We start from the raw sequence: 18,704 nt of genomic DNA, 5'->3' as shown, positions 1-18,704 counted from the left end.
CTGTCCACACTTGTGTTGCCCATATGCCCCAATCATTGCAGGGGAAGAAAGGAAGAAAGTAGCTCTGGCAGGGGAGGGGCTATCAGAGTTAAGAGCCCCAGCACTGGAAGTAGGGGACCTTGAGTCTGCCCCCTTCCCTCTGGGACCTGTTTCCTTGGCAAGATGGTATGACTGTGTGGCAATAATAGGGCACACAACCCAGGAGACCTGCTGCCACCTAGTGCCCTCCAAACTTTCAGGTAAGGATAGGGCTTGTGAGCAATGCAAGGATGGCCTGAGGCTTTTTATCTTCATTCTTCTCTCAAGGCACGTGAGTTTGGGAGGGGCTATCATGCCAAGACTAGACAGTGTTGACTTGGCCTGGGAGAACCTTGGCCGCCTGCCCTCTAGTCCAGGGTTTTTTCTTCCTTGAGACCCTGAAGGGGTAAGGTCTGGGACTTGGAGTGTCTGGAAGGAGCTCAGAAAGACTTGTACACATCTCCCTTGAGACCCCAGTGACTGGGGAGTAGATGTGAACCCTGAATGGGGAGGCTGGTTTCTTAAGGCCTAGACCTACACAAGCACCTGGCCCTACACCCTTGATTTGGCTGCATTTTGGAATCATTTGGGAGTTTTAAACACTGATGCCAAGGCCGGCTTCCAGAGATTCGGATTTAATTGGTTTGGAGTGTGGCTTGGCAGTTTAAAAACCACAATGTCCGGCGGGGTTGAGAACCCTTGCCCCACAGAGCCCTCCTTATCTGGAGTCAGGGGCACCTTCAGCTTCTCCAGTCACCTGCCCAATGGCCCCGGCGCCACTGAACTTAAGGCTTTGGTTTTGGACTGCTGTAAGGAGGAGGGGCCTGAAACTTCCAGTCCTGCTGTCCCGGGAGGGCAGGGCTGTAGGCGAGGACCCAGGAATCCAGCTCCAGACTCTGTCCCCCAGCAGTCTCCTCAGTCCCGGACGGGACAGGAAGTGTCCGGCAGAGGTGGGGTGGAGGTGATTGGCAGTTGGAGGCTCCAATGGGCCCAGACCCCCTCCTTTTTCACCCCGGTTCTTCCATTGGTGCCTGGGCGGAGCCGCCCCCTCTGCGGGGGCCCCAGGGCGGGAGGGAGTAGAGGCCGGGGCAGAGGGCGAGGGCGGAGGGCGCTGGCGGCGGAGGCCGCAGAAGGTGAGGCCTGGTGGGGCCGGCGGGAGTACCAGAGGAAGGCTTGCCAGGAGAGGGCGGGGCAAGCTAGTGTGCGATCTGGAGGGCCTGGACTGACGGACGGACTGTCAGTGTGTGCGTGTGACTGTTGGGCTGTGTGTGACGATGTCAGCGTGTGGACCTGTGACAGTATCACTTGGTGCAGCTGTCAGTTAGTATGACTGCGTGTGTCCGTGTACATGTGGCTGAGTCTGCATGTGGCTGTGCGAGCGTGGGGTTGTGCGTTTCTGCCAACGTGCAGTTTTTGGTGAGAGACTGGGTTCGTGTTTGTGTGTGAGAGGGCCTGTGACCACATGGGGAGTGTTTTGGGAAGGTCTCTGTGGGGTTTAAGACTGTGTCTGCCTGTGTGACAGTGGGTGGCTGGGTTCGTGTGTTCCATTGTGTGACTTGGGTAGTAGCAGAGTGAGAGTGAGACTTGCATCGTGTGTGTGTCCTGTGTCCTGTGTCCGACTGGTAAGAGTGGAGCTGTGCTGTATCTCGGCGACCAACTTCAGTAGTCAGTGGGACTGACCTTTCTACTTAATGTCCAGCAAAGACAGAGCCACCCCAACACACTTGTCTTCTTCCCTCCCTTCTGTGTCTAGAATCCCTGTCATCGGTCTACTGCTTATTTTCTGTTTCCCTCAGTTTCCTTTTATTCCTTTTTCTCTCCCTGCTACTGTCTTCCTAGAGCTGTCAGTCCTCTGTGTCTCCTCACAGGTTTGTCTCCCCAGGTCTCTCTGTGTACCTGCCTCTCACATCCTCTGCCTCTCTGTCTCTCTCTGTACCCCTACGCTTAGCTCCCCTGTTCACCTTTGTCTCTTTGGCTACATGGGGGCCTGGAGCAGTGATGAGATGTGGGATCTCCCACGCTGAGAGCTGCCTGGAAGAGGGGACTTAAACCCTTATGAGGATTTGCTTTTAGGGAGTGCTGTGACCCCAGCCCAGGGGCAGCGTGCTAAGTGTCTGTGTGTGTGAGGGTATGGGTGAGTCTGAGTGAGGATGTCTGAGTGTATCCATGTGACTGTGAGTGGCTATATCTGAGAGTGTGTGTCTGAGGGTAAGTGTGGGTCTTGTATATCTGGCACCAAGGGACCAAAGGCATTTCCTGGTGCTGGGGCCCAAAGAGTGGAGGGGGAGGTAAGAAATGGCTGGAACATTTAGGGGCGGAGGGACTGGACTCTGGATTTTCTTTATACCCCCCAACCTGGGGCCTCTCTTCCCCTCAAAAAACAGTGAGCTATGCCCTAAGGAAATATTTGCTGGGGAGTGAAAAGAGTGGGGGCATGAGTCTGTGTCTGATTTTTCATTGGTTATGTCCACGTGTGTTCAAGGGAGTGTCTTTTTGTTGACTGTGCTTAGTGAATCCACGCGTGAATGTGGCTGGGTGAAAACATAGGGAACCTCTCCCTGACAGGGACATAAGCAGCCCTCCTTTCCCTCTTGCTGGCCCGTGGCTGTGCCTGTGGCTTCCTTTCCAGACTGGGGGGAGGCCTCTTCCCTTCCCAGGGCCTCGGGTGGGAGGGGGACGAAAGGGGAGGAGGAAGGAGGGAGGTGGGGGCCTAGCTCAGGGAGGCTGAGCTCTAGGGCCCAGAGGGGCAGAGGAGGGAAGGGGAAGGAGGGGATGGTTCTGGGGTCCCAGAACTGAGTGGAGCTGAGACGGGTGCTGTAGCTGGTGGGAGGAAGTCCTAGAGGCCATGGACACTCAACCACTGGGATCACCGAGGTAGGGCGGGGCCGAGCAGGGTAAATGTGGCTGGGGTGGGGGTGGGGGGGCGTGAGCTACTAGACACATTCGGACAGATACACAGACACATGGAGGCCCTTGCTCTGCTCTACTTGGGAAGGGTCTGTGTTCTTCCTCTTTCAGAGCCCTTGCCTGCCTGGGCCCTCTCCCTATCTGCTCCTTCTCCTGTCCCCATGACCACTTCCCCACTGCCTTTCTCATCCTGCTCTCCTCCCATCCAGAATCCCTCTCTCCCAGCACCCTCACAAGTGGTGGTTACCATACACAAGCGTTGGTGACCTCCTTTGCCTTTCTAGTTCCCGCTGCCCTAGCCCAGCCCTTGCCTCCCTCCCTGAAGCCCCACCACCTCCCAGTCTTGATCTCGGAGCATCTCTTGGTCCTGTGGCCTCCACCCCAGGCCCCTTTCCCTGCAGGCTCCTCACTCCTCTCAGCCTTCTCTCCCCTCCCCGACACCCTGTCTCCATGTCCTGGCTCCTTGCCCACCCCCAGCCTCTGGCAGCAGCCAAGGCATCTGGATCTGCTTAACTCTGCAGCCTCAGCCTGCACCCTAGCCCCATCCAGCCTCACAGGCTCGAGAGCAGCAAGATTCCAGAGTCAGGCCCAGATGAGTGGCCCAAGGAGCCAGGCCCAGGAGAGAAGAGGCCTGGCAGCCAGATCAGGGCTAGGCCTTCTGCTAGGAATACAGCGTGGGCTCAGACCCACCATGACAGCCCCCCACCCAAGGTTGATGAAGGCTGTCTCAGGTTAATCAGAGGCAATGACTAGCCCTGGGCCAGGTTGGGGTGGACACTGGCATTCCCAGCAGCTGGGCTGGAGGAGTTAATGGGAGTGACTGAGTTGGTGCCAGCACTTGGTGCCAGGGGTGGGCGCCAAGGGTGGTGTGTGGGGCGGGGGCGCGGGGGGGGGCGGGGACTGCTGGCACAGTCTGTCGCCTCCGGCTTTTGTTCTGGGCCGTAGGCCCAGGACTGAGATGGAGGGTATGTGTGTGTGTGTGTGTGTGTGTGTTTGCATGTATGAACATGCAGCACTGGGTGTATGGTGGAAAGGGGGATCTTAGATCAGATCCCCCAATATTTTCTGATATCCTTACCCCATTTGGTACCAGTTTTCTTCCTAGAAAGTCCCAGTTTAGAAGAGGAGGAGGCAGGCTCTAGGCTCCCATCTGGGAATGGGGGATTGCTGACCCTGCCTCTCTCCTTCCAGATGAGCAGCAGCTGCTCAGGGCTGAGCAGGGTCCTGCTGGCCGTGGCTATAGCCCTGGTGTCTGCCGCCTCCCCCTGTCCCCAGGCCTGGGGCCCCCCAGGTGAGAAGAATCCTGCTGTATGACTCTAACTCTGATTTCTGACTTGCCACCCTCACTGTGGACCCTTTCCGTGCCTAATCTGTGACCCCCAACCCCTGACATCCGACCTGGTAACATTCCTTCTCTACCCTGTCTTCTGACCTCTGTCTCTAGATTATAACGTGATACTTTGACCCAATGACCCACCCAGGGCTTAAAAGTCTGCCGCTTACCCTGTCGTGCTCACTAAGTGGGGCTGGGATGGGAGAGAGGGAAAGGAAGAGCCTTTCCTCAGAAGTGCCCTCCACAGGGGTCCAGTATGGGCAGCCTGGCAGGTCCATGACACTGTGTTGCCCTGGAGTGACTGCTGGGTAAGTGCCCCACCTGCCCATTGGGCTGACACTCATGACCCTTTCTTGACTCTGTCCAGTCCTCGTGCCCCTCCCATCCTCACCTCTCTAGCTCTCCTAACCCTCAAACCTTATTCGACAGAAAATTTTAACCAACATGTATTGAGCACCTGCTAAGTCCCTGGTCTGTTCTAGGCTCTGGGATCTAGCAGTGCACAAGTCTGGCCAGATGGCTGCCCTTGCAGAGGTTACATTCTAGTAGGGCAGAGAGATAATAAGCAAATACAAATCTTGCCAGTTGTTGGTACCTGCAGGGCAGAAAATCAAAAGAAAGTGATGTGGAAGAGGATAACTGATTGGTTACTTTCTATTGGTAATCAGGGAAGGCTTCTCTGAGGAGGTGACATTGAAGCTAATTTCTGAAGGTCAAGAAAGAGGCAGCCATGCACAGGTTGGGGTATAGGCATTCCTGACAGAGGGAACAGCTAGTGCAAATGCCCTGAAGTGTGAAGAGCTCAATACTCTTAAAACAGAAAGAAGACCAATGTGACTGGAGTGTAATGGGTGAGGGGGAGAGAGGGAGGAGCTGAGGAAGGAAAGGAAGGCAAGGGCTAGATCACCAGGGGCTTTGTAAGCTCCTGGACTTAAAGGACTTAAAGGACTCTGGGTTTTATTGCAAGCACAGTGAGAAGCCAATGGAGAGCTGTGGCATGGCTTACACTTCAAATCTTCCCTCTGTCATCACCTCATCTCACCCCCAGGGCCCCGGTGTCCTGGTTTCGGGACGGGGAGACAAGGCTGCTCCAGGGACCTGACTCTGGGCTGGGGCATGAACTGGTCTTGGCCCGGGCAGACAGCACTGATGAAGGCGCCTACATCTGCCGGACCCTGGATGGTGCACTTGGGGGCGTTGTGACCCTACAGCTGGGCTGTGAGTTGGGGAGGGAGTATTGGGTGACAGTGATGAGGCAAGGGGCTCCTGAGGGAATCCAGACCCTGAGTAAGCTCTCGAGGATGGGAAGGACCTGGGGACTTCTCAGAATCCAGTTGCACCTTCTGCCTCTAGACCCCCCAGCCCGCCCTGTTGTCTCCTGCCAAGCAGCTGACTATGAGAACTTCTCCTGCACTTGGAGCCCCAGTCAGGTCAGCGGTTTACCCACCCGCTACCTCACCTCCTACAGGTGTGTGCATGATTGGGTGTGTATGCCTATATCTCTGGGTGTGCAGGCCCAACCTGGGTACGGGAGGCAGTGAGGGAGGTCCCGAGGAAGGCCTTAGAGAGAGAGGGAGGGTCCTCTTTTCCTTCCTGACCTCAGCTGGCCCCCTCCCTGCCAGGAAGAAGACTGTACCAGGAGCTGATGGCCTGAGGTAGGACGTAAGGGGGAGGGTGGGGGCTCCATCTGGATCCCACCATGAGCATTTCCGAAGCCCAAGACCACATCCTCCCTCCTAGGATGAGTCCATCCACAGGGCCCTGGCCATGCCCACAGGAACCCCCAGGGGCTGCCCGCTGTGTAGTCCGTGGGGCAGAGTTCTGGAGCCAGTACCGAATAAATGTGACTGAGGTGAACCCCCTGGGGGCCAGCACACGCCTGCTGGATGTGAGCTTGCAGAGCATCCGTGAGTACGCATTCCTACTGCTCCCTCAGAGCCCACCTCGGAGACCCCAAATGGACTCCAGAGTACAGATATCCCAACCCAGAACCTCCACCTGCCAGAGCTCCGGAACAGTTCCCTCCGACATAGCACACAGATAGCTACCGCGGAGACTAAGAAGCCAAAGAGATCAGAGCCCGGGGGGACAGGCTTACCTCAGCCTCTAGAGGCTGCTGCTGCTTCCCCTTCCAGGCTGCCTAGCCCGCAAGTCCTTCCTGGGTGCCTCGCCCCAGAGCTGCCTCTGCTTCTAGGCCCTGTGCTGAAGGCAGCCATGTCTCATGCCCTCCCTGCCCAGTGTAAGCCCTTGCTGGCCCCTCTTTCCTTTTGATCCGTATGTGGGAGGGGGGAACTAAAGCTCAGCTAAGAGCTAGAGAGGGACACGCAGACTCCACGCTGAGCACGGAGCCCAGCGTGAGCCCCATCCCACGACCCTGAGATCATGACCTGAGCCGCAACCAAGAGTTGGACGCTCAACTGGCTGAGCCACCCAGGTGCCCCAGCTCATTTTATAATAGGGGTGACAGACAAGTTCTGAGCCCAAAGGATGATGAAGCTTAAGATCTCCCCAAACCCCTTGGAAGTGCCTCCCTCAGGTACCTTTAGGCATACACCCACCTTCCCTTGGGAGGTGGTAGGGAAGGGATGGATACCTGTTGTCCGTCCTGACTTTGTGTCTCCACCACCCTCAGTGCGCCCTGACCCACCCCAGGGGCTTCGGGTAGAGTCGGTACCCGGCTACCCCCGCCGCCTGCATGCCAGCTGGACGTACCCTGCCTCCTGGCCCCGCCAGCCCCACTTCCTGCTCAAGTTCCGACTGCAGTACCGTCCCGCGCAGCATCCAGCCTGGTCCACGGTGAGGCCTGGAGTGTGTCTCAGTCTGGGGCTATGGCTTCTGCCTCTGGTTTCATGTTCCTGGTTCTTCTGCATGGCTTTCTGGCGCACTGGCAGGTCACCAAAGCCCTGTCGCCTCCCCCAGTAGAGTGCTCTCCATGGGTGAGCCTTTGTGCCAGGGGCTGGCATTGCAGCAGGGCCCGATAGGCCTAGCCCCTGCCCGGCGGGGCTGTAACTCTGATGTAAGCGCATCTGTGCGAAGACAGGAGTGGCTTTTTACGAATGACTTTTCTAGGAAAAGGAGTGCCTTTCACCCAGAGGCACATTCTCATATAAACATTCATATACCCAGATGAGGACAGTAGTGAATTTCCACCTCTGAAGATGTTAAAGGTTGGCTGGCATCAAGTCTGGGGAGCAGCTGCCTCAGATAATGATCAGTATTTATGAAGCACCGCCTGCCCGCCAGGCACCGTACTACACATTTGACATTCATTATCTTGTTTAGGTATATTCACCTCGATTTTACAAATGAAGAAACCAAGGCACAGAGTGGCCCAGGGTCACTCAGTAAGTGCTACAGAAAAGATTTGAACCCAGGCAGCCCGATGGCACAACTTGTCTCTGTAACCACTATGTGCTTTTGTCTTCCAAACACTAGGCGTAGACCTGACATCACCAGCCACGCCACGTGAGGCTCAGATAGCTCCACCAGTCTGACAGGGACAGACTGGGAGGAAACGCTGCCCTTTGCTAACTAAGGCTGGGGGCAGGTAGGCTTGGTGTTTACAACCTGGATAACGGGCCAAGGAACCATCTTCCTTCCCAGGTGGAGCCGGCAGGATTGGAAGAGGTGATCACGGACGCTGTGGCTGGGCTGCCCCATGCTGTACGGGTCAGTGCCCGGGACTTTCTGGACGCTGGCACCTGGAGTGCCTGGAGTCCTGAGGCCTGGGGGACTCCGAGCACCGGTGAGAGACTACCTGGTGCGCGGGCTGTAGGCCTGTCCCACAACACCTGTCGGCCGGACGGGTGTGCGAGTGGGCTGCATGCACGTGTCCTGCCACGAAGGTGTGGCATTGAGGTCCCAGTCTTCAGCCTTGCTTGTCCGCAGCCCCCCCACCCCCAGCTTAAGCCCTGCCCGTCAGCTTTCACCTCTGCTAGGTCCCCAGAAGCTGGCTCTACCCTTTCGGCTTCCACCTCCTGGGCACCCCTGGGTGCAAGCCAGGCCCTGTCCTCCCCTGGCAGGCCCTGTCTTCCACCGCCACCGCCTGTGGACAATTCTCCTCAGGTCTCGCCTCCCTTCAGGGCCCCTGCCGAAGGAGATACCAGCTGGGGGACAGCCACAGAAGCAGCTGGAGGAGGAGCCTCAGGCAGACAGCCCAGCTCCCCCCAGGCCCTCCCTCCTGCCAGACCCACGGCCACTTGGTAAGGTTAGGCAGGTGAACAAAGGTTGTATAGGACGGGAAAGCCCCAGAGAGAAAGGGTTTGACCAGGAAGCCTCGCTCTGACAGTGGCATGTGACCCTCCCCCTCAGACCACAGAGACCCTCTGGAACAGGTAGCAGTGCTGGCATCTTTGGGAATCTTCTCTTTTCTGGGACTGGCAGCTGGGGCCCTGGCACTGGGGCTCTGGTAAGTAGCTGCCATTGGCCCCTCAGATTCTGATCCCACACAGATGTTCTGATACCCACAGACCACACCCATTCCCACGCTTCATGATTTCCCAGTGAAACTCTCTGATTCTGGAACAACTTCCCCCTCTCCCTCCAGCCCCCAACTTCATTATTTTCACTGATTTCTTTCCTGACCCTTTACTACTACACTGTTTCGGAGGAAACAGAGATGCCCAACATTGTCAGGGAGACAGCTACCTTTTTGTGCTCCAGGCTGAGACTGAGACCAGATGGGAAGGATGCACCCCAAAAGCCTAGGTTCTTGGCTCCAGTGATTCCAGTGGACAAGCTTCCAGGTGAGTAGGACATCTAAGGTTTGGGATCAGAATGTGTACCCTCATTTTGAGTGTCTGGATTAAGAGCCAGATGCTCTAGTCATTGTAACGGTGTTGGGAATCAGAGTTGGGTCACCTCATTCATACGATGTCTGAGCTCAGGGATGGACCTTTCATTCTCGAGTCCTTGGGCTCAGAGTTGGGTCTCTTCCCTCTCTCACATGGTATTGGGGTTCCTAGATGGGCCCCCCTCATTTTGAGTTAAGCTCAGAGCTGGATATCTATCCTGATTCTTGGGTTATCCTGGATCAGAGCTGGGTCCCCTCCCTTATTTTTGATGTACCTGGGCCCAGAACTAGGAACACTTCCTCATCTTCAGGGTGTTGGGTTTCAATCAGAGCTGGGCTCCCCTATTCATTCTTGGTGTTGGGCTCAGAGCTGGGTCCCCTCCCTCATTCTCAGGGTGTCTGGGCCAAAATCTAGTCCTATTATCTCCCTTGATTTGCCTCCTGCTTCTTCTAGGAGCCCCAAACCTGTAGATGACCCAGGAGGGCTTCAGCTGATCCACCTATAACTCTGTCTTGCTGGTGTGGATGGACAGACAGATAGAACCCAGGCAGGATAGTAGATCCCCATGGAGGCAGGAGGGCGGGGAGTGGTCTCAGCTGGAGATTCTGTTTGGAGCCCAGTTCTGTCAGACTCTGTTCCAAACTTGCCAGCTGAAAGGTGCCTGGACCTCTCATTTCATCTCGGAGTGGGAGGTCCCCCTGAGGAATGTGTGTAGATGTGTATGTGTGTGTCCATGTGTGCCCATGTGTATGTGAGGTAGGGAACATGTGTTCTCTAAATGTATGCATGTAGGTGCCTGGGGAGTATCTGTGGCTCCTTGGTGCTTGGCCTTGCCCCTGGAGGGGTTTGTGAAGATGTGAATAAAGAGAACGAGGAGGTTCTTCTGTTTATTGACATGTCTCCCAGCTTCAGATTCAGGGCTCACAGGAGAATGCATAGAACTTGGAAACCACAGTCAGAGACTGTTGACCAATGCTGCTTTATTATTTCGGCTACTGAGGGCCCTGGTCCATTTTCCCTATCAGCCCCAAATTCAGGTTAGGCAGAGTCCCCTGGAGCATCCTCCCTTGGCGCTCAAACCACCGAGCCAGGCTGCGATTCTGAGGGTGGATGCAGACACTGCGTCGAGTCAGGTGAAGCCTGGGAAAGGAAAGGTCCAAAGCCATCGTGATAGCTTGGGGATGAAGTTAGGGTCCAGGGGTTAGGGCAAAGGCTAGATGAAAACCTGAGTCAGCATCAGAATTAGCAATTGGGATTGGGGTTGGGACTGAGGTCAGAGTCAGGGGTCAGGATGAGGGGGAGGGTCAGAGCTCACACGAAGGCCTGAAGGTGACAGTCCCCATCAGCTTCCTGCACTTCCACCCGGATGACCCTCCTCAGTAGCTTGTTCGAGAGTGGCTGGCGGTAGAGCTGAGTACAGCAGGTAATGCTGGTTGGCAGTGGCAGTGCTAGGGGACAATGGGGCCATGTGTTCAGAGGGCTCCTGACCCAAACCCTTCCATCAGACATCTGGAGGATGGACTCCTGGGTCCCTTTCCCTCCATCCCGTTCACCCAAATCCCTGACCTTCTAGACCGCCCCCCCCACCCCCAAGCACTCACCCGCTCCAGGGTCTGGGCTCAGCAGCAACAGTAGCAGCAGGAGGCTGCATGTGGATGAGGGCCCCTTCATGCTGCTCAGCCTGGATACTTCTCTCTCCTCCTCCTCCCCTACCTTTTATCTGGGTGCCTTTCACCTGGGGCACCAGGTGAGTCAGAGGCAGGTGAAGACGTATTGCTCATCCTGTGACATTCCTGGGCCCTAATTGCCACAGACCCCTTCCTCTTCTAGGGCTGCTATTTCCTATGGCTTCTAAGCCCTGGACAGAGAAGCTGGAGAGACAGGTGGTGCATGATGTGAAGACTGATGGTACAGTGACTGAGTAAGGGCACCTAAGTATCCACAGTGGCATCCGACGATGGACATTCACACTCACATACCCAGTCACATTCAGTCACACCTCAATCACTCAGTCCACCTTACATGGTCAGACAACCAAAGACAGAATCACATAGCCCCAGTTGTACTCAAAGTCCCACTCCCACATAGTTGTGTCTTCACAATCATTCAATCACACAATCATCTGAGTACACACAAATTCTGATAGGGGAATTGTGGGTGGGGTGGGAGCAGAGGGCAGGCCAGCACCAACTTGCCTTCATTTTCCCCTCTCCACTTCCTGCCCTAGCCTGTCTGTCTTATCAGGAAAAATTGATGGGTATGGGTCCCTAAAGTAAGTTCTTCTGGCTGAGGATGAGTCTTGGCTGGGACAGTCACATCCAGAGTGAGAAGCTGGGTGCTACCGGGATACCTTCGGGATGCTGAGGTGGGGGCTCAGGATGTGAGACAGGGAGGAAGGATGGGGTGGATAAGGTGGGAAGATGAGAGAAGATAAAGTTCTTTGGTGCCAGGTTGCTGCTGTCAAACAGGAAAAAGACCCAAGAAATCTTACCTTCCCGTTTTTGCCTGGTCCTGTCCCAGAAATGCCAGCCTCTTGCCAGCAGGGGGCTGGGGTTTCCAGAACCAATCCTGGCTTATTGAGACATCAGACTCAAGAGCTCAGTTACCTCTCTTTTGTTCTATTCAAATTCCAGCCTCTCCCTGCTGCCCACCCAGGTCGGTAATACACCCCCCACCCCCCAGTATACATTCTGCATCCCATCCCCTTGCTAAAGCCCCAACCTCTCCTCTCCTTCCTGTCTCTTCTCTCCTAATCCCATGCCCAGACCCCACTCCCTTCTTCCCCTTACCCCCTAAAGCAAAATCCTCCTCCTTCTCTTGTCCTTTCCAGGAAGCTGGGGACTGCCTATGGTGGAGGCAAGCCGCTAAGTTTAGTGCCCCTTGAATAATTTCCCACTCCTGGTCTGGAGATTTCAACCCTCAAGTCTTGCTCTGTATTTGAAACATCAACTGAGTCATAACCCAGTAATCCAGACTTTATCTGGTTGTTGCAAGGGTGCCTTCTGCAGCCTTCTGCTCTGTGGCCAGCTATCCTCTAAGGGGCAGGCCTTCTCTTGGGATAGGGACTCAAACCTGTCCTGGGCATCTTTCTGCTGCAGGGCTGCTGAAACAATCAGGAGGGACCATCAGTTCCAAGAGTAAGAACTAGTCCCCCTCCCATGCTGAACAACTTAAGCTTCTCTTCCTTCATGTCTGGGGTGAGGCTTGAAGGCCCTTGCCTGGAGTTTGCCTTGCGGGTACTCAGGAATTCTGACAGTGTCCTGGTGAGGTGTAGGCCCAGGGCTGGACAGGGCACTCCACTTTTGACAGGGTTCTTGATATAGACATTTTGCAGAAATGGCTCAGGAACCTGGGTCCGTTCTTGAAGTGGCCACAACCCAGAGCTCATTCCTCTTGAACTGCTAGTACCAGAGGCCTTACGGTCTCTCTCCCACCCTCCAGTCTGGACTTGTGCCCCAAAGCTCGGGCGCAGCTGTTGGGGTGCCATTTACTTATCACAGATCTCCATCAGCTGGTTGTCTGTCACATACTTTGTGGTCTTTCCTGGACCAATCGGTCCAGATACCTGGGAAGGCAAGAAATGAATTCTTCTGGGTATACACCCCTCTCTCCCCTTTGGCTACTCCAAAGATAGGGCCAAGTCTTCTCCCCAGCCACAATCTGCTGTGGCAAGTGCAGCCCCAGGATGAAAATTAGCTTTGCCCCCACCCATCAACTGGGCTGTCTCTTTAACGTAATCTTCTGGTATTTTTTCTGGTGCTGGGCCCAGTCCCTAACTGAAATCAGGCCCACTGGAAGTCCCTCATCCTCAGCACTTTAGGAGCCAGAGCGTCTCAGGTCAACTAGGTGACAAGACAAGGGTGGCAGGGAGCCATGGCCTTTGGGTTCTCCTAGGGACACAGCAAAAACTGCTAGGTAAGCTGATGCCAAGTGTCTTTAAACCTGGGAAAAGACGGGGAGCCAGAAGTTGTGGTATTAATTGTAGGAAAGCTCTCCAACAGTCCCAAGTCACTCCCCTGTGGCAGGCTGAGGGAGTCAGCGTCTAGGAATCTTTCCCTCCTCTCACAGCCTACTTCCTACAACTCTGGGCTTACAATAGTTTGGATTCTCTCTCAGAAGAAGATTCTCCAGACACCTGACAAAGTCGTGTCTAGGAGGAAGGTGGAACACATCAATGTGGGGATAGGCCTGGAGGAAGACCAGGACAGGGTTACTTAGTTCCCGGCATATAGGCTATTTGAGGCAAAGTGTGTGTTGGGGGGGGGAGGGGGTTAGGTGGCGGAGGGCAGTCAGTGACAACAGTAATGGGAGGCTGACACTGATGAGGGATCCTTAGTAATAACGGGGGGGCCTGGATATGGAAGGGCACCCTATCAGGGAGGGAGGCCCTGTCAGTAACGAAAAGCAGGCGTGTAGAGGGGCTCCCAGCCCGAATGGTGGCAGCGGCGGCAGAGTCAGGAGGGCAGCACGGTGGCTTCGGTTTAAATCTTTAATGCACCGGCTGGCTGGGCAGTGGCGGTGGGGGTGCGGCGGGGGAGGCCGCGACCCGAGCGCTGGGGGGCAGGGCCCAGGCCGCTTGACAGACAGCTCATCAGGCCTCGCAGAGGCTCCAGCTTCTGCTCCCGGGGATGCGCCGAGCTGTGGGGCAACCCGACACTGGCATGAGGCGGGGAGGGGACTCCCGGATTCCCCCCATCCGTCCTCCTGAGGCTGAGCCTCGTATGCCCCGGGCGGGTCCGCGGTGTCGCAGCCCCCTCACCTCCTGTCCCTCCGCCACATGCGCAGCCAGGGGAAAAAGTAGAAGCAACCCCAGTAGATCCTGCAGAGAGAAGGCCGAGCCGGCCCGGGCGGGGCGGGGCTGACCCCACCACTCCGCCGCTCAGACGCCTCGCCCCTCTCTTGGAAGGCTCCGCCCCGCCCTTTAGAGGCGGTTCCCTCCGCAGCCCACGCCCCCTGAGGGGCCCCACGCCTCCCGCCCGCCGAGAACTCGCGCCCTCCCCCCACCCCGGAGCGGCTAGGTTCCTCCTCCGCAGAACCCGCCTCCACTCACTCCTCCTCCGCCTCCAGCGCCACCTCGTATCTCCTCAATCCCGACATGTCCTGGGTTCCGAACGTCTCCTGGGGAGCGGCATGATTGGATCAAGGATACCGCAACCCCAGGTCCCCTTCTCTGTCATTCTCAGATCAGTCTGACCTGTTCTCAGGTAATCTGAGGCAGGTGCCCCCGGGAAGCCTCAATTACCACATTGGGACGGGGTGGGATGGAAGAATTGGGAGGCACCAGACGTTAAGGAATTAGGAGGTCGGTCACCTCGGAGGCCTAGGACATTCAGGGGGTCAGGGCGAAAGGCTTTGCGGTCATGGACCTGGGATATTTGGGGCCCTGGGTGAGGATTTAGGGGGTTGGGATCACCTGGAGGGGGGCTGAGGGGTCGGCGCAGCCTAAACTCCCGCCCTCCCTGGCTCCACCCCGGAAACAGACCGTTACCGTTACGTCATAGGGACTCCGTCGCGCTCCAGGGGTGGGGCTTGCCTATTACCCGGAAGGGGCGAAGTCTGAGCATTTCTTCAGAGGAGGCGGAGTCAAAGCGTCTCGCTGGAGGTGGAGCCAGGGTCATCTTTCGTTAAAGGGGCGGAGTCGGGCCCTATTAACCAGGATGCGGTCAGAGCACCGAACCCTCTTTTGTGGGGATGGAGTCAGATTTTGGAGCTCTCTCCCTGGAGACCTCAGCCCCAGGCAGCAAGATGAGAGCTTTGGGACGCTCTCCAGTACTGTTTTCCCAGTCCTCTCTCCTCTTTCTTTGCCCTCTGCCAGACCACTTGTATGACTCTGGTCTGAGGAGGAATAGGTCTCCAGAGAGGTCCCAGCCTAGATGGAGCAGCCTACAGAAGTATTTCATGTGTGAGTGGCTTTGGCCAAGTCACTTAATGGCCAGAGGGTCACAGCCCTTGCTCTCTGAGCTGAAATTTATCTTCCTGTGGTTTTTGTCCTGGCAGTCATTCAATCAGCAAATATATCAGGCTAGGAATGGGTACACAGCAGTAGAGAAGATGGATTATTACAGTAAACATAGCACACTGGTTGGAGGCAGTAGAGGGTACTGCAGTAGAGCCTAGAGAGCTCAATTAACCCGGTGTGGGAGGTTGGAAATAGCTGCGCCAGTTAGTCTGGGGAGGGAGGAAGAGAGCCTTCTGGCTGGACTGTAGGGGAGTGACCAGAAATAAGTGAAGTGAAAGTTCCCTCAGGATGAAGTGTGGCAAATGGGTACAACTACTCTTTCCCCCAATCCCACCTTCTTTCTCCCTCTCATACCTATCTTCCCCTGCCTGGGCCACAAACAAGATTGCAGACAGAGCCATGGGTACCAGGGGGGCTTTATTGGAAGCATTGCGGTCTGGGTGTGGAGGAGAAGCTGCGCTCCTGCCACACTCACCCCTGCTCACACTTACACTCACACTGACACTCCAGGCCCTGTCCCGGCTGGGTCAGGTCTGGTGCAGACTTGCTGGAGGCCTGCTCCTTCCTTCTGATCCTTGGTTCCCCAGGGCTGCAGTGACTCACATCCCTTCACTCAGACATAGGGCTCCCTCTGGGGCTGTCAGGGGCTAACCGCTGTGGCGCTTGTTCTGGGGGAGGAAGGAGAGGCAGGTCATGGGTTGGGGTCTTGGGCAGGGGCTCCGAGGGAGGAGGTAGGGCTGGGAAGTGCCGGGCTTGCCTTTGCAGAGTTCTTCTGCAGTCTCCGGATGATGCGGTCCACCCAGGGCTGGTCTGGGGGTGCATAGAGCTGGTGACCTCTCAGCGCAGTGAACCTGGCATCAGAAGGAACGGAACAGTCCTGGAACTCAGCTTCCTGTCAGGCCCTGGTGTGAGGGGCAGAAACTGAGGACCACACTGGGAATCAGTTTCAGGGGCTTCCTTGTGGGGAGGAGCTTGGCAAGGAGAAGGAAGTAAGATGATGAGTGGAGGCGCAGGTGACGGAGGAAGTGATTGGGAGAGGAAGAGACTGGTTACTCTTCACCCCCCCACCCCCCCACCCCGCCCCAGCCAAGACAACAGTACCCTACAGCCATCATTGAGAAGGAGATAGGAACAAAAAGGCATCAAAAATGTTCCTGGGAATTGGATATTGGTTCACCAAGAGACAGAGTCCTCAGAGTTGTTGGTATCACTCAGAGCTGGGGGGTGGGTCTAATGGTTAGGTCTTGAGGGACTCTTAGGTGGGAAGACCACAGCCCTGACTAGAATTCAGGATGTCTCTCCCCAGTGCCATAGCTTTAGTGTTCCTTTCTTTTCCATCCACGTGCACCGTCCTCTTCTTCCTCCGGAAACCCGGGCTAAAGGAGACAGAGCCTCTAGAGAGAGGGGCAGCCAGAGGCCACAGGACCCATCCAGGTGCTGACACATTCAGGAATAGCAGGGGCACAGGCACATCTGTATCATACGGGTGTACCCATACCACACAAGTCCGTGTATGGATTGCACAGGAATGTACACAATGCTAGGTATACCGACAGTACATAGGAACACAATCACAAGGGCACGCCCATTTGGCACATGCACACTCTCAGGTTCACAGACACACTCGGACCCGGGTGTTGAACTGAACTTACAGTCTCCCTCACAGACTCTCTGATCCCTCCTCTGCCCCTCATCTTACCATTTTACCCCTTCCCCTTTCCAGGGGAGATCAAGAAATCAGTATGCTGAGAAGAAGAGTGGTGCTGTTCAGGAGGCCATGGAAGACGGAGGGAGATGGACAAATGGGTAGAATCTTTGGAAGCAGCAAGTGTGTGGGCTGCAGTAGTCCTGCTTGTGTGGAGCCTGTGTGAGACTGTGAGGCTGGATGGTAGAGAGTGAGTGGAAGAGTGGTGGTGAGGGGGAGGGAGTCCATGATGGTGCTGTGATGTGTATGTGAGGCTGTAGCTGTCTCTTGTTTATGGCCTCCTGAAGCCTTCATTTTTATATCCAGAAATTTCTTCCTTTCTGTTGTGTAATAAAGAATTTGACTGGTCTTTGTCCCTGATTTCTGAAAGGGAGACTTTAAATCTTTGAATTTCCCAAGTAATAGGAATGTCTTTGTTATTTATGAGCCCCTTGGATGGTCACACGAGTTTATGCTAAGAGGTGAGATGACTTAGGATCGTCTAGGGGATGGTCGTAAGAAAAACCAACCATGTCACTGGGGAGTCGGGGCTTTGAGCCTGCCCAGCCTCTGGGTATGGGAGGGCACTGGAGATTGACTTCAGCCAATTCAGTCGTGCCTACGTAATGAAATTTCAATAAAAACTCTGGACACCGGAGCTTGGAGAACTCCCCTGAGCAGGGAGCCTGAGGCGGGACTCGATCCCAGGACTCTGGGATCATGACCTGAGCCAAAGGCAGACACTTAACTGACTCAGCCACCCAGGCGCCCCTATTTTTTAAAGATTTTATTCTTAAGTAATTGCTACACCCAACATGGGGCTCGAACTCACAACCCCAAGATCGAGAGTCACATGCTCTACTGACTGAGCCAGCCAGGCACCCCAGAGGGCCTCTGTTTTAGATTGCTATAAAATAAAATGTCTACTATAAAAGTCTACTATAAAAATGTAGACTTGAGGCTTCCAGGGTCCATATCTCCTGCTGTTAGAAGAGCACCTATCTACAAGAGGAATGAAACTCCCTAAAAAGAATTAGAAGAGATGGAGTTAATGTCATTTGGACCCCTAGGGCAGAAGTAGACCAAAGTCTATTTAAAAAAATTGTTTTTTGAGTGAGAGTGCAGGTGAGCGCAAGTGGGCAGAGGGAGAGGGAGAGAAACAATCCTAAGCAGGTTCCATGCCCAGCTCTGGAGTCCAACGCAGGGCTTGAACTCACCACCCTGAGATCATGATCTGAGCCAAAATCAAAAGCCAGATGCTTAACTGAGCTATGCAGGTGCCCCTAAAATCTATTTTTAATGGACCTAGTTATGTGATAAAACAATTTTTAACTTCTTGCTTAAGCTACTTTAAATTGGGTTTTTGTCATTTGTAAGGGGAAGAGCTCTGAATAATAATTATTCCCGTTTTACAGATGAGGAAACTAAGACCCAGAAAGATTAATTTTTCCAAGGTTTCCCTGCTTATAAATGGCAGAACGTTGGTATTTGGAGCAAACTCTGATATGCTACCGATAGTATCCACCCACCGGTTCATTCATCCATGCTCCATCCCATTCATTTATTGGACTACCCTTCTACAGGGTAGTGACTACAGGTGACTACAGGGCTAAGACTCCAAAGGCAATAAGCCTTGTCTCACTTGCTAACTCCAGTTCTGAGGCTGAGTTTGGATCAGAGATTGGCAAACTTTTTCCGTAAAGGGCCAGATAGTAAATATTTAAGGTTTTGCTGGCTATACTGTCTCTGGAGTAACTACTCAGCTTTGCTGTTGTAGCTCCAAAGCAACCGTAGACACCATACAGATGAACAGGCACGGCTACATTCCAATAAAACTTTATGTACGAAACAGGTGGCAGGCCGGATCTCTCCCATGGGCCACAGTTTGCCAGTCCTTAGTCTGCATCAGTATTTTGGGGAACATGAGTTGGGAGTGGGAACATGTATGCCTTGCCTTTGTCATTACCGATGAAGGAAAACAAGATTTTAATATTCAAACTCTTGTGTTTG

The 18,704-nt window shown here is 54.9% G+C and overlaps 3 protein-coding genes and 1 long non-coding RNA gene across 13 annotated transcripts; 1 reads left to right on the top strand and 3 right to left on the bottom strand.

Moving 5' to 3' along the window:
• The first annotated feature begins 246 nt into the window (after positions 1-246).
• On the top strand, positions 247-17,075 carry IL11RA (interleukin 11 receptor subunit alpha). 9 transcript variants are annotated; one of them, XM_045780424.2, is made up of 13 exons: positions 1,047-1,151; positions 4,117-4,216; positions 4,506-4,566; positions 5,307-5,476; positions 5,612-5,726; positions 5,881-5,913; positions 5,999-6,165; positions 6,891-7,054; positions 7,862-8,003; positions 8,281-8,460; positions 8,570-8,666; positions 8,921-9,003; positions 16,734-17,051. In XM_045780424.2, the coding sequence occupies exons 2-13, from the start codon at positions 4,117-4,119 to the stop codon at positions 16,757-16,759; spliced, it is 1,338 nt and encodes a 445-aa protein (XP_045636380.2). In that variant the 5' UTR covers positions 1,047-1,151; the 3' UTR covers positions 16,760-17,051. The 9 variants fall into 9 exon arrangements, with proteins under 9 accessions (XP_087725710.1, XP_045636377.2, XP_087725709.1 ...); XM_045780426.2 differs by having other exon boundaries at positions 8,341-8,460; positions 16,734-17,038; XM_045780425.2 differs by lacking the exon at positions 1,047-1,151 and adding an exon at positions 2,799-2,892 and having other exon boundaries at positions 16,734-17,054.
• On the bottom strand, positions 10,012-11,730 carry CCL27 (C-C motif chemokine ligand 27). The gene is made up of 3 exons (XM_045780432.2): positions 10,653-11,730; positions 10,367-10,499; positions 10,012-10,191 (listed from the first exon to the last, which is right to left on the bottom strand). The coding sequence occupies exons 1-3, from the start codon at positions 10,720-10,722 to the stop codon at positions 10,044-10,046; spliced, it is 351 nt and encodes a 116-aa protein (XP_045636388.1). The 5' UTR covers positions 10,723-11,730; the 3' UTR covers positions 10,012-10,043.
• Positions 13,530-14,630, bottom strand: LOC123781099 (uncharacterized). Of its 2 annotated transcripts, none has more exons than XM_045780435.2 (4): positions 14,540-14,630; positions 14,102-14,169; positions 13,811-13,870; positions 13,530-13,689 (listed from the first exon to the last, which is right to left on the bottom strand). In XM_045780435.2, the coding sequence occupies exons 2-4, from the start codon at positions 14,146-14,148 to the stop codon at positions 13,533-13,535; spliced, it is 264 nt and encodes an 87-aa protein (XP_045636391.1). In that variant the 5' UTR covers positions 14,149-14,169; positions 14,540-14,630; the 3' UTR covers positions 13,530-13,532. The 2 variants fall into 2 exon arrangements, with proteins under 2 accessions (XP_045636391.1, XP_045636390.1); XM_045780434.2 differs by lacking the exon at positions 14,540-14,630 and adding an exon at positions 14,465-14,520.
• Positions 15,409-15,888, bottom strand: LOC148108591 (uncharacterized). Its single transcript, XR_015727423.1, has 2 exons — positions 15,768-15,888; positions 15,409-15,678 (listed from the first exon to the last, which is right to left on the bottom strand). It is a non-coding gene; the product is annotated as an uncharacterized LOC148108591 (long non-coding RNA).
• Positions 17,076-18,704: the final 1,629 nt, after the last annotated feature.

The sequence above is a fragment of the Ursus americanus genome, chromosome 18, assembly GCF_024610735.1.
Source record: "Ursus americanus isolate L20-20 chromosome 18, mUrsAme1.1.p, whole genome shotgun sequence".
Classification (NCBI taxonomy): domain Eukaryota; kingdom Metazoa; phylum Chordata; class Mammalia; order Carnivora; family Ursidae; genus Ursus; species Ursus americanus.
This window is presented reverse-complemented; position numbering and strand designations above follow the sequence as displayed.

Coding starts and splice junctions, on each gene's coding strand:
- IL11RA (XM_045780421.2), top strand. CDS start 695: ATGTCCGGCGGGGTTGAGAACCCTTGCCCCACAGAGCCCTCCTTATCT. Junction 5,727..5,880: donor CGCTACCTCACCTCCTACAG/GTGTGTGCATGA, acceptor CCTCCCTGCCAG/GAAGAAGACTGTACCAGGAG. Junction 8,004..8,280: donor CTGGGGGACTCCGAGCACCG/GTGAGAGACTAC, acceptor CTCCCCTGGCAG/GCCCTGTCTTCCACCGCCAC.
- CCL27 (XM_045780432.2), bottom strand. CDS start 10,722: ATGAAGGGGCCCTCATCCACATGCAGCCTCCTGCTGCTACTGTTGCTG. Junction 10,500..10,652: donor GAGCCCAGACCCTGGAGCGG/GTGAGTGCTTGG, acceptor ATTGTCCCCTAG/CACTGCCACTGCCAACCAGC. Junction 10,192..10,366: donor TGTCACCTTCAGGCCTTCGT/GTGAGCTCTGAC, acceptor TTCCTTTCCCAG/GCTTCACCTGACTCGACGCA.
- LOC123781099 (XM_045780435.2), bottom strand. CDS start 14,148: ATGTCGGGATTGAGGAGATACGAGGTGGCGCTGGAGGCGGAGGAGGA. Junction 13,871..14,101: donor GCGCTGGAGGCGGAGGAGGA/GTGAGTGGAGGC, acceptor TTCTCTCTGCAG/GATCTACTGGGGTTGCTTCT. Junction 13,690..13,810: donor ATGTGGCGGAGGGACAGGAG/GTGAGGGGGCTG, acceptor GTTGCCCCACAG/CTCGGCGCATCCCCGGGAGC.